Consider the following 13,904-nt stretch of genomic DNA (forward strand, 5'->3'; position numbering starts at 1 on the left):
AATCAAGGACACAGAAGAGCAAAGAGCCATAGGAGAGAACTTTTGCATTAGAACAATCAATTAAAAATATATCCCATGTTAAAAACAAGTGGAGATCTCAGCTGTTCATACTCATCCAAGGTATGCTCTGGATTTCCCTATCCTGTTCCCTGCAGTTCTTGATTATGGGGTCAATGAAGAATCAGCAAGAACAGAAATAATCCTATTTCACATTTCTACCTCTTCTTTTGAAACTTTTTAAATGCAACTTACAACTATTACTGGAACTGGGTCACTTGCTTATTGATGGCATTGGGACAGTGACTCCAGCCCTGAGAAGGAACTCTCCAAACTTAGGGACTAATGGAAGGCACTGTTATTAGATCCATGGAAAAATCTGGTTCCTATTCATGCAGAAAGCAAGCCACATTTATCTAGAGCAGGGATGGCTAGGAAATTCTGGGAATTGACACCCAAAGATCTTAAAGTTGCCAAGGTTGTATACCCCCCTGATCTAGAGACTTGTTCTGAAATCAGGAAACAACTACTACAATGTTGTGTTTTACAACTTTCTGAGCAGCTTTTGGGGTAGCTAATGTTGGTTGAAAATAACAGTTAATACAACATGGAATTGGGAAGGAGCTGCCTGGGGAAGTTCTGCAAAGCCTCCCAGGAGCTTTGAAGTTACCACTGACAGTGCATTTAAGTAAATGATAGGAAATGAGTGCACTTGAAGCCTGTGGTTTCCTCTTTTCAGGAAGGAAAAATGAGCTTCTGTTTAACAGAAGACAGTTGCAGGAATTCTGCTTTTCCTGAAATCCATCCCTTCTTGCCTGTGATGGCAAACCCTATTTTCAGAAGGTTCTTCTGAGCTGAATGTCAAGGATGAAGGTCAAAACAAATGGAGAAGAGAAGAAAACCCTGTGAAGATTTGAGAGGGATAGATGTATGAAATGAGTAACCCTTCTATCCAGAAGAAAAAAGAAATAAAATATATGGTGAATTTTTTTAGGTGAAATAAGGCACATTTTATCTTTCAAATCATGCAAGGCCTTAAGTAGTAATAGCCACAATGTGCATTGTGTATGGGTGATTCCTAAGGCACAAGAGATTTTGTTCTTAAAATATTAGCAGTCATCCCATCTTTGCTGGTATTTTGTTATGCCAAGGATAGATTGGAGCAGCATCTGACAGCTCTTAACATGACTCTCCGTGATCTCTCTTCTGCCGCTTAGGAAGGTTTATGGCAATTGCAGGCAAGAATGACAGAAATGAACAATGCTAAATCTATGTGCTTGTTGGGATAGTAGATTTCCTATTTCAACGGAGGGTGGATATGTTTTTTTTTTTAAACCAAACTATTTTCGTTGTCCCTGAATCAGGACACAAATCTGACTCTTTTGGGTTCAGTCATTAAGAGCTCCCCGCAATCTGGTGTCTGAAATCCAGCCTTATCCATTTGCAAGCTTTGCAGGTTGTGTACGTGACTCTCTGATGCACCAAAAGGGCTGCCAAGAACAGCCTGACATCGAGAGGGTGCTGTCATCAGGTCTTGATGTGCCTGCAGCAAATGTCCCTGGCTGCCAAGCCTAACCTTATGCAATCTAGCAAAGACACGGCCTTCTTCTGAAGAAAGCGGCGTTTCACTGAAGAAAACATTCTCTCTCTGTGTGTGTATGTATGTATGTATGTATGTATGTATATTTTCTTATATATATTTTCTTAAGTTTTCGCGGGTACTTACATGTATGGCATTCGGCTTTGTTCGGGTATTTTCCCACGTCATTATAGTTGTGCTTTTAAAGTTGTAGCAACGTTTTGGCAGAATCTCATCTGCCATCATCAGGCTTCTGTATTGGGTTCATCTGTGAGTCAAACTTTCAGTCGTTTCTGTTTTAAATTTGGTGCTAGCCTATGCTGTGCCAGAATGGTTTTTCCTTAATCCTGATTGGTTGGGAGTCTTGGTCTGTGTTTATTGGTCTTGGAGTTTGCTGTGTTCTGCTTGATTGGTGTTTCAAGTATCTTCTGTTTTGTGGCTTTTTTTGTCTTGATTGGCTGGCAACATTGCGTTTCCTGTATTGGAGGCTTTTAGTGCAGCTTGGCTCAGAGTAAACAGATGGCTATCATTTATTAGGAAGCTAGGCTTCATCTGGGTGCCTGGTTGGGGTGTGTTTGAGCTGGAGGTATCAGGGGGGATCTGTTTGTGCCCAGGTGTTTGCCTGGCTTGTGGTGTGGAGATTTTTTTGTTTGTGAGTGCAGGCTTCCAAATAATGGACAATCTGGTGGAATCATCTCTTCTATTCATGCTTTCAGGTCTTTTTTCAATCTCTATGGCTTCTCTAATAATTCTGTAGCTGGGGTTTTCTATAGTGGCTAGGGTTTTGGTGCCATTGAAATCGATGCTATGACCTGTGGTTTTCATGTGTTGGACTAGTGAGGAAGTGTGTTCCAGCTTTTTTACTGCATTTTTGTGTTCATCTAGGTGGGTACTTATTCCTCTATTGGTCTGTCCAATATATGTGGCAGGGCATGATTCACAGGGGACTTCATATATGCCTTGGTTTTCCAGGTCAATTTTATCTTTGGGGTTTCTTAGGATGGCTGCTATTTTTCTGTCTGTTTTGAAGGCAGTCTTGATGTGATGCCTGTGTAGTATCTTACTGATTTTTGTCTGTAGTACCTCTTATGTAGGGCAGGACAGCTGTTCCATAGGTCTGTTCATCTTCTAGGTCTCCATTATGTCTCAGTGTGTTTTTGTGGATCAAGCCAGTGATTTGGCTTTTGTGGAAGCCGTTAGCTGTCACTACTTTAGTCAGGGTGTATAGTTCAGTCTTTATGTGTGTCTTGTCTGCCAGGCGTTAAATAAACACAGACCAAGACTCCCAACCAATCAGGATGAAGAAAAAACCATTCTGGCACAGCAGTAGGCTAGCCCCAAATTTAAAACAGAAACGGCTGTGAAAGTCTGACTTACAGATGAATACAATACAGAAGCCTGATGATGGCAGATGATATTCTGCCGAAACGTTGCTACAACTTTAAAAGAACAACTATAATGACGTGGGAAAAGCTGAATACCATACACATAAATACCCGCGAAAACTTAACGTGTGTCTATGTGTGTGTGTATTTTAAAGCACAGCCGCTGCCAATCTCTGCAACAAAAGCAATTTGGGCTTTTAAAAAAATCATTCTACTTAATAATTCTTTTTAAAAAAAACCAAACACCGCCAAATTTATCGACTAACCTTGGTGAATATCAAATTTTATATAATGGGTGCAACCAGCCTGGAGAAGAGCATCATCACCCACCTGCTTGGAAGATGAAATTTAATAACAGAAAAAAGCACTTTCAACACCTCTATAGCCAAAGGAAAGAAAAAATAATACTTTCTTTATGCGGATAACTTTGTGATTTGTGACCCAAATGCCTCTTGTGACTTTGTATCAACAGCAGTTGGAGAAATATTGCTTCTCAGCAAAGCTTTATGGGCCCAACTAGAAGCAACTGAAATCCTGTATTTTGTCCATCATGTATTCAGTTGGATGTAGATATCAGATTTAAGATCCAAATATTGTAATAGGTGATGGAGGTTGGGAATTCTCTTTCAAACTCCCCTGTCCCATTTTTTCCCCAGAAGGCATAGTTATCATATAACAGCCTGATTCAAGAGAAAAAGAGAACAGCACTACACCTAGAATACTGCATCCAGTTCTGGGCATTGCATTTTAGTGATGACTTTGACAAACTGCTATTTACTCATTTAGTTTGGTTTACATAGCATCCCAAAACAGCAGCTAGGATGACAAGGAACCTGGAAGGAAAACGTTATGAGGAGATAGATAACCTGGAGAAGAGAAGACTGCAGGGAATTGTCTTTAAGTAGCGGAATGACTGTCGTGTAGAGAGGGAATTGTTTTTATTTATTTATGTATTTATTAATCAAATGTATATGGCCACCCACCTCACAGGAAGTGACTCTGGGTGGTATACAGCATTGTTCAAAGTTATTTCAGAAGACAGAATGGCAAACGATGGAAGGAATTAGTAATGGATCATCTGAATTTCCTTATAATAGGAACTGCTAAACAGATTCCTTCAGATGATGACCGACTTCACAAGAGGTGTTTGCACAGAGTGTGGATAGCTATAAGCTCTGAGGCTATATAGCTGAACCATACCCTGGGATGTCATTGGACTCAACAATCTCTAAAGTCTTTGACGTTTACATTTTATGATGTGATCATCAGTTTAAGGAGAGAGAGAAATGAGATTTCACTGCCTGGAGTTCATGATTTAGCAAGAGTTAGGAGGCATCGTTTGTAGTATTCTGACATTAAGTGGAATGGCTTTCAGAACAAGTCTCTTTCCACTTTCTATAGTTCCCCTCTCTCCCAATTTATAAAATTCTGTAGATAAATTTAATCATAACATATTGCATCAAGACAATATCAGCTGCTCTCCACATTTATCAAAGTAGTCCTTTAGTAAGTAATCAACATTTTCACACCCATAGAGAAAGCACAGGGCCTGCCCTGCTGCTGTGACACTAGCATGATTCTGTTAGCAGTATAGAGAGAAAATAAAGCATTATACTGGGAAACATTCCTTATTACTTATCAAGAGGTGGCTTTGTATCAACCAAGTGTATAGTTCATGATAGGACCTCCTGCTCAGACCCATGTTGTACATAGACAAATTGAGGAGGGAAATCTCTGAGCTAAAATAACCACAAAGCTTAAAGCTTGGCAAGTTTCAGTCACAGGACTGCTTTATATGAAAGAAGGCAACCTGGAAAAGTGTTGGGAAGGCTGAGAAACAAATGGGGGAAACAATCAAAGCAGGACTAGGGGAGAAGGGGAAGTGGTGGGGCTCCTCTACCCATTCCAGAGTGCTTAGGTTGCCACATACAGCATGCAATATTAACTGTTATGAAACCAAGTTCCATCAGTTGCTTTCATTTTGCTCCTAATATTCAATGAGTTGGTAGGAGAGAAAGTCACTTCAGAAAGAATATGAATGATTAGGGAAGCAGCTCTGAGTAAGTAATTTGCTTGAGTCATTGGCTATTGGCTTGACTACTAAAAGCAAAACTTTTAGTAAAACTGGTCTTTTCCATCATGTGAGGGATTAGATGCACATCCAACAGTCTCTGACATCTTCTAATAAGAGAGGAAAATACCCTGCTTAAAAAGTGGTCGTAGCAGCCTGATGTCCAATTGTTTTGTGCATGAAATGGAAAATCAGAATCTGAAAGGGAGCTGAACAAGTAGCAAGGTGCCTCAAATGAGCATCAAGCTCAATATTGTATTAGTAGTTTAAAAGTGTAATCTTAAATTAGCTTAAAAATATCCTTATGAGGTGCAATACCTGGAACTGAAGTCTTAGAGATCATCTTAACCAGCAATATTGCTCCATCAGTTTTTTGTTTCACTTAAAATGATATTTGCAGTCACAAACAAAAAACAAAAAAGTCCCCAGAGCAGCACAAACCCAATCCAGAAGGTGTGCCGGAAAGGGGACAAATGTTTATTGAGTGTGCTATTTCTAAAGGTCATTTGTGTTTCCTTCCGACTATAGTACGCTAAAAAAGCAGGAATGATGTACTGGATCCCATTTCCAGCATAGGCACCAGTGATTCCCACCAAGGATTCCAGATCATGAGTACAGAAAGCCACAATAATTGGAGGAATTAGTGTGATGACTGGGAAAAAAATCCTGTCCACTACCCATGGGTAGGTTCCCCCTTCTCGGTGGAAGAGAGTTTTCCAATTATTTCTTAAAGTCACAGCAATTATAGGAAAGTTTGTACTGATGGTGAAGACTGGGAAGAGTCCCAGGAAGTAGCGGATAAAAGCAATGCTGATGATGTCACAGTTTGTGAAGTTGAGTGTGTACATGTCCATTAGAGTCCCATTGCGGAAACAATAGATAGCAGTGAAAGACAGAAGGCTGTAGAAACCCAGGATCAAGGTGTAATCCAGCAGGACTAGCTTGTTAACATGCTTCTTCTTGGAGATGGGAGTGATGAGGGATGGCAGGGAGTGCTGACACATGAAGGAATAAACGCAGACTCCAAAGAGATTCCGTACTCCTGAGAGCTGAGCCAGAGGGGGGTGACCTTCCCCTTGACCCTTGGTGATTCGGAGGAGGGCCACAATGATCATGATGATGAATGCTGAAACAAAAAGAGGGAGGGGGAAGGGAAGAAGAGAGAAGGAACAGAGTTAAGTCAGAGAAGTAGACAGGATCCTAACTTTTGTAACTTTCCCCCCTCTAATCTTGGAGGTCTTCTAGTCCAACCCCCTACTCAGGCAGGAAACCCTATACTATTTCTCACAAATGGTTGTCCAATCTCTTCTTGAATACTTCCAATATTGGAGCATTCACAACTTCTGGAAGTAAGTCGTTCCACCGATGAATTGTCCCAACTGTCAGGAAATTTCTCCTTAGTTCTACGTTGCTTCTCTCCTTGACTAGTTTCCACCCATTGCTTCTCGTCCTACCCTCAGGTGCTTTGGAGAATAGCTTGACTCCCTCTTCTTTGTGGCAGCCCCTGAGACACTGAAACACTTAACGTGCCACCTCTAGTCCTTCCTTTCATCAAACTAGACATACCCAGTTCCTGCAACCGTTCTTTATATGTTTTAGCCTCCAGTCCCCTAATCATCTTTGTTGTTCTTCTATGCACTCTTTCTAGAGTCTCAATCTTTTTTATGAGTTACGAGTCATGAAGGTTTATCAGTACATGAACAATCCACCTGATTGTACTGAAGATTGAAAAGGGGTTATATAAGGCTCTGCTTAGGCTCTTCTAAATACCACTGTTTGTCCTCCGGAGCACCTATTTCACATTTGAATTGTACAAGAATGTACACACGGTCCCTTCATTTGAGGGTTCTTGTCTCGTTTGTGCTAATAAAGTTGCATGAAAAAAAACTTCTTAGCATAAACATATACCACTTCAGATGAAAAGTCATTTAAAAAATTGCCTCTGGCAGCGCAAGAGCACATGCCCTGTGGTTCAGGGCAGCATTTGTTAAATTTTTAAAAAACTGACAGGACAGGAAATCTTGCAAATGGTATAAAGAAATCACCAACATTGTTCTGAATCAACAACAATCAAATTTGCTGCCTGTGGCTAACTGCAATCACAACAAACTTAGGTAAGTTATCATTTATTGTGCTTTTTATTTTCTATTATTTTCCTCTTTCTTTTTTGCATAAAAATACATACACCTTAGAAGATGTACCATTGTAGTTTATTGTTTCATAATAAAATCTTTCGCTCTAAGGAACTAGCTCCCCTCAGCTCCCACCTGGATTCTTTCAGTACTGATTTTCATCATGTATGCCCAATGTGAGCAGACTTCTGTCTTACAGAATTTACTCTTTTTCTTCATGAGAATTTCAAGACCTACCAATTGTAGGGACAAGGTGGCTCAGCTCAAAATACCCCAAATGGAATTAAGGAGCAGTGAGTTACTGAACATAGACGTTAGGCTCTGGATTTGATTTCAATAATGTGTGAGCTTTCACAAAAATCCATTTCAGATTACTGCCTCCTCAAACTGGTCTACCTTCTGTTGGTCACCTGGTTTAGTTAATGTAGCAAATCTAAAGATCAAATAAGACTACAGTATTTTTAGTTTGCTCTCAATCATCTATACTTTGGAGGCAAGGTATTTACTCCACACTTCAAAGGGGCTCACTGTTTCAAGATCACAAAAGCATCCCACATAACCTAGGACAAATCCACCTGTATAAAAATGTTAACTGTAAACAAAACTTAAAGCTAATTTTCTTGGGATTCATAATGACATGTTTCCAATAACTGATAATAGTATTTACAGCCACTTTTAACCCCAAAGACTCATTTTCTTAAAAAACAAACAATCAAACTGTTGTAATATAAATAGGGCTGCTGCTGTGTTGTATCTGTTTTTAATCTTCAGATGCAATGTACTACAGGTCATAAATTACTTCAAAACATCAGAGAACCCAGTAAATAGCTAAAAACATGAAGGCTGAAATTAAAGATTGAATTCTATAACTTGTGCAAAAAAATTAATGAGACTCAACAACACAGAACACAGAAACAAAAAGACTAGCCGGCACAAATTCCTAGCTATACTTATCTACCTGTTTCTAAAAACAAAAACAACAAACAACAAAAGCTTCCTAAAGTAAATATTCTGCCACTTCAATTACTGCTTCAACTTCTGCAGCTTCTTGGAGAGGTTCCTGGGAGCATAAAAACTCTGTTAGTTATCCAACAACTTTGTTATTTAAAAAAAACAAAACTAAACATGTCTTTTTAAAAAAAAACCAAGTTTTATTAATTTTAAAAAACAATACACAAACAAACAAAATGTAGAATAACATAGAACATCTTTTCTAAAAAAACAACAACAAATAAAACATCTTATTTAAAGACAGGATAATTCCAAATTATCACATTTCCATACCAATACAGTTTAATATGTATATTCATCTTATCTGTTCAACTTCATATCTTTTCCCAACTTCTCTTTATTTCTCCCTTTCCTTCTATTCAATTATATTTCTTTTACTTAAAATTGTACATATTCATTATATCCATCTGTCTTATTTAAAATTTCATTGTTCTCTTCTAACGTCTCTTCTTCTAACGTTTTGGTAAACAAACAAAACACAAAACATAAATATATAAAACTTCTTTTTGGAAAGCGGCTTACCCCAGGTAACATCTTTTTGTACAGACATAAATCAAATTCATGCTCAGTAATATACTATTTCATATCTTATTTAATATTCTATATTTTCTATATATTTTCTCTCTTCATTCACTCTCTTAATTCTTTATTTATTTATTTCATCTCAGTTTAAATAATTATACTTGCATCTTTTGTCCGTTCTCTTTCAATTATCTATTTTTCTTTTCTTTCTAATACAATATTTCTCCTGTAATGACTGGTTGAAGTATGACAACTTTTTATCTTTCCCCTAAATTTAACACTTAAAATAATACATACTTTCCATACTGATTCTTCTTAGTACATTCTAAGTATCACATTTTAGAATAATAAAACAAAAAGAAAAAAAAGAGGATTAAGTTTATGAAATAGTAAAGACAATATTCCATAGGAAGTTAAACTCTATTGTTAAATCTTAAACATTTTTATACATTCCCTTTAATACATTATTAACTCATATTATATTTCAGTTTTCTAACTCAATTTCAAATACTAATATCTATAATACAATCTTATGTACTTTTGCAGAATCATTTTTTAAAGTTATAGTTTACCCTTTATCTCTGAAAAAACCTGTTTTTTAACATCTTGTTTTAAACCTTTATGACTTCTCTTTCCTTTTCCCCTTCCTTTCTTATCAATTCTAGCCTTTTTACCCCCACATCTCTCAAACTCCATTCTCTTAAATCTTTCCTCTCTGTTGTATTTCTCTTTTCTGTTGCTTTCTGACATTGTATTGATTTTTCATCTTATTTTTCCCTTCTTTGGTTGCTTTTTTAGGTTCTAAATTCTCCATTTTATTTCCCTCCTTCCTCTCTTCTTCCTTAACTAAGATTATCTGTCCATTAAAGATGGCTTCTTCTTCTCCATCCCAGCTTCCTTGTTGTTGTATTTCTTGGTAGGTAGAAATTGCCACTTCTAAAAAATGAAAAATAGATACAGAAGAGCCCTTGCCTTCTTGTTCCTCTTCTTTTAGCTTTTGAAATTCCATTTGTAATTCTTCCACTGATAATGACATTTTTTTTTCCTTAAAAACAACCTAAATGTTTTTAGTCTTTCAAGAAATAGTTCCCAAAAATCCCAAAGTCACAAAGCAATCCAAATCAGAACAAATTGTTTCATTTAGCACTTTCTTCTTTTTATATTTTTTCTTCTTGGGGTAGAATTCAGTTACACAGTTCCAAAGTAAATTTCTAGAAGTCTAATTGCCACTTATTTCTGATCTTATAAATTCCAAGCAGTCTCCTTCAATACAATCTTTAAAAAGTTCTTTACCTCTTCCCTCCCACTTATAGCAAAATTCCAATATTCAGAAATCTTTTATCCCCTTGGCTTTAAATTTCAGGTTTAGTTACCTTCTGTGCCCAAGCAGATTTTTCCAATTTCCATCAACTATTTCCATGGGGAGGGAGAGTGAGAAAAAATAACTTTCCCTTTTAAATCTTCTTCCGCCGCTTTCACACTCCTTGGGAAACAATGTGTCATTCAAACAATTAAATTTCCAGGGTGTGTCAAGGTTCCTTGCTGTCCTGGGTTCACCCAAAAAACTTTCACTTTCTCCAACTTCCTCCTGCACAATCTTACCCCGTTGCAGGCTTCTTTGTGGTGGCCATTACTGACCGCCACTCCACCGCCTTGGGAAAAAGGAGTTTTGCCAGCTGAGGAGGGGGTTTGCGATACTCCCAAGCCCCTGTCCAGATCTCCTCTCTCTTCAGCTGCCTCTCTGGGGCAACCATATCCTCCAGATCCAAATGGATCGGAGGCACTTCGGCGGCGAGCGCAGCAGGGACCGCACACAATCGCAGATTCCTGCCGCCACCGAAGCCTTGCAAACCGGAAGTCCGAAAACTAAACATGTCTTTATCCAACAGAGAAAGCAGTTGGGTATCTGGCACTGAATATTGTATTTGACAAAGGGCTATTTCACAGTTGTAGACTGTGAATCTTTAAGTCTGCATTCTGGCATGCAGACTATATTCACAATATTCTATTTTATTTTACTTCTACTACTTTTTTACTTTTGTTCTACAAGGAACAAAAAAGATGTCTGTTCCTGCAAGGGGAAAATGTCCAAATACCAGCTTCTGGATGCTGGTGCCTCATTAGGAACCACAGAATTGTGTCCTTAATTTGAAAATCATTCTGCAATATTTGTACAACCCTTTCTGAATTTCTGAATAGAAAAATCTGCCTGTCCAACCAGATCTGATAGGGTGCGCCCATTTCACATCTGTTCTTTTAAATGCTGTCACTTCATGGGATTTAAGTTGTGTACCTTCTCCACAGCAGCCCCTGTCCTGTGGAATACCCTTCCCATTCAAATCCAGCAGGCTCCTACACTCCTCACATTCTGGAAGTCTAAAAAGTTGGTTCTTCCCATGAGTATTAGGGTACTAGAGTCCATTGCATCTTTGATGGTCTGCTGCCTTTGGAGAGCCAGGATTCCTTCTCTTTTCTTAAAATGAGTTAGTATCTACTGTCTATTTCTTCCTTTGTTTTTTTAATTCACAAATTGTACTTTTTTTTTTTTTGCTGTTACTTCCACAAGGATCCCATGTTACACCACAGTCAGGTAGTTTTCCCAATGGTTCAGTAAAATAAAAAATAAAAAATAAATTAGAATTCTTTGAAAAATATGCAGCTAATTTTTAGGGTTAAAGGAATAGGTTTGTTAAGAAAGGAAAGGATTAGGTTGTGTAATCCTGATTAAGTTGCTTGTGCAAACAAGCTCAGAGAGCACCAAGGATCCCTCATGTCAACCCTGAGCTACAAATATCCTCCTTTCTTAGTTCTTAGAAACTGTTATGGCATCATTTCAATACAAAAGGAAGATTGAATCCTGGTTTTCATTTTCCAAATCCAACTGTCTATCCATGGGACCATAACATTTTTTTGGACTATATTATGTTAAGTTATTCTACATGGAGAAAAGCAGCTTTCTGTTTTGAAGATTTTTTTTTCCCTTCGTGGAAGAAAGCAACCTTAAAGCTCAACCTGTAACAGTTACAGGTCTTTTATTGCTTCTAAAAACAATTATGTACAAAAGCGCTAAATCACCACAGGAAAGGTACAAAGATCTTCAAATTATCTAGAACTCTCACAAAGACATAAAATATTATCAGCAAGGCAGCAAGAATTGCAAGCTCACATATCCTGACAGGAGTAGGACAACAGACGCAATACCAAATGGTAACTTCAAAGAAAGGTATATCAAGCAAGACAAGTTAGTCTTTTCAGAAAATGCAAGTGGAAAATATCTAACTCTCTATTTGGAGAAAAGAGTTCGATTTATGGTACATAGTCCCATAAACACTGCTGGAGCTTAATTATGTTTAACCATATGACCTCTGTACTTCTTCTCCTGCTGGAGAGTGAAACAATATATCTCTACTCTTTCTGTTCATTCAAGGGTGAAGATCTGACCCATATCCTCCCAAAGTTCCCTTTATCAGGTAGAGACTGCTCATTATTTCCCATAATAGTAGCATGGGAGTACCAGTGGTATGCCCCAGCAAACACAATCTTTCCGAACCCTTTGGTTTAATGTCACCTAGCAACTTTATACATAGCATTCTCAAGCTCACTTCCAGGAGGCAAGTCACCAATCACTCAGTTTGGGAATAATTCTGATGTTCACTTCGTAACATTTGAATTTCTTTTAAAAAAGAGTACGAATTATTTCTGTGCTGGAAGGTCAGGTCCAAACTTAGAGACCACAGGCAACAGTGAATTGATATTTTACAGAATCTATAGTGTTGGAAGAGGCAATTTACGCCATTAAGTCCAAATCTTTTCTATACGTGGAAAGCAATATAACGATATCTGTGGCTGTAGTTGTCCCATCTGGCCTCTACTGAACAAATTGATGGGGAAACCCACCAATTTCCTAAATTGGTTCCACTACTATCTAAATGCTTTTTCTGTTAAAAAAAAGTTCATACCATTTACAATACCTGGAATAATTTGTCTTCATATAATTAGACCCATTATTCTGCATTTGTCCCCTAGGATGAAAGAGAATATGTATTTTCTACTGCCATAAGAATAGAGCTGCTCTACTCAGAGAATATTTTACTCTTCTGTGAGCTATAAGGAATTTAAACTAGGCATTTTATATGAAGTAATCCAACTCTTAAAAAAAAAAAAAGCAAACCATTATGAAAGATTATAAAGTTTGTTGTTTGAATGATATGAATATATGCATAACTTTGCGTCTGTGCAGTTAAATGGTTTGTATCTGGTAACTGGTTTCCGACATTACCATACATTCAGATTTTTTTTAAAAAAATGAATTCATCAACTATTATGGAGCAGAAAACTCATGAATGAATGGACATACACAATTATTTTTATGTTAGAATTATTTGTAACATCTGACTCCATTTTTGTATAGCACATATGAACAAAATGCAAGCTACTTATAATGAACCTTGAAACTTTTCAAAACAAGTTATGACTGGTGCTCTCTGAGCTTGGTTATTTTCTTGCAGACATTTCATTATCCAAAGTAGGTAACATCATCAATGCTAGTTATTTTTAAAATACTCAGAAACATCATTAAAATGTTAGCTCTTTTTTTCCTCTCGGAGTGATCTGGTTTACCTTATATTTTATAAGCTGTAAACCAAAGGTTTTCCTGGAAATGTTTGGTTCCCCCGATCTACAATTCACAAAAGTCTGATGCAATTCAAGATATTTAGCAATTATCTTAGCAATTTCTTTCCTAGTGATAATGGGAACATTTTCTTGCTTGAGGTGCAGGCACTGCAAAGCTGAATATTCATACGATAAATGTATCTTTCTGTCCCTGAAAGGCAGCAAGATGAAGACAATGTTCTAAAACCCAGTTATGTCCAACAATAAATCAAAACAAAGAGGTTAATAACTCTTGATAACAAGTATTAAAGCTAGGACTTGGTGGCATATGGGACATGCCCTGTTCATCTAACTTCAGGATCCTCAAGTAATGAGAAAAAATACAAACATCCACTTTTATGAAAGTTAACTATGAAGTCAATGGGTATTATACTAGCTATTCCTCTTCAAATAAAAAATGTTAAAATATTTACCTGCATATATCTTTATTACAAAATTGATATAACTTTCAGTTTGTCAAAACGTAAGTTGTATCTGTTACTTAAATGCAGACCTGAATACATGCAATTTAAGAAAATAAATAGAATGATAGA

The 13,904-nt window shown here is 37.3% G+C and overlaps 1 protein-coding gene across 3 annotated transcripts in view; it reads right to left on the bottom strand.

Moving 5' to 3' along the window:
• Positions 1-3,893: 3,893 nt before the first annotated feature.
• Positions 3,894-13,904, bottom strand: part of SLC38A12 (solute carrier family 38 member 12) — a 69,472-nt gene continuing 59,461 nt past the window's right edge. For all 3 annotated transcript variants that reach the window (XM_087924898.1, XM_026701942.2, XM_087924899.1), the window contains exon 10: positions 3,894-6,158. In XM_087924898.1, the coding sequence (XP_087781024.1) occupies positions 5,398-6,158 (761 nt within the window). In that variant the 3' untranslated portion in view covers positions 3,894-5,397. The remainder of the gene's footprint in view (positions 6,159-13,904) is intronic.

Source organism: Pseudonaja textilis, chromosome 2 (assembly GCF_049901715.1).
Source record: "Pseudonaja textilis isolate UNSWEBS1 chromosome 2, rPseTex1.2, whole genome shotgun sequence".
NCBI lineage: Eukaryota > Metazoa > Chordata > Lepidosauria > Squamata > Elapidae > Pseudonaja > Pseudonaja textilis.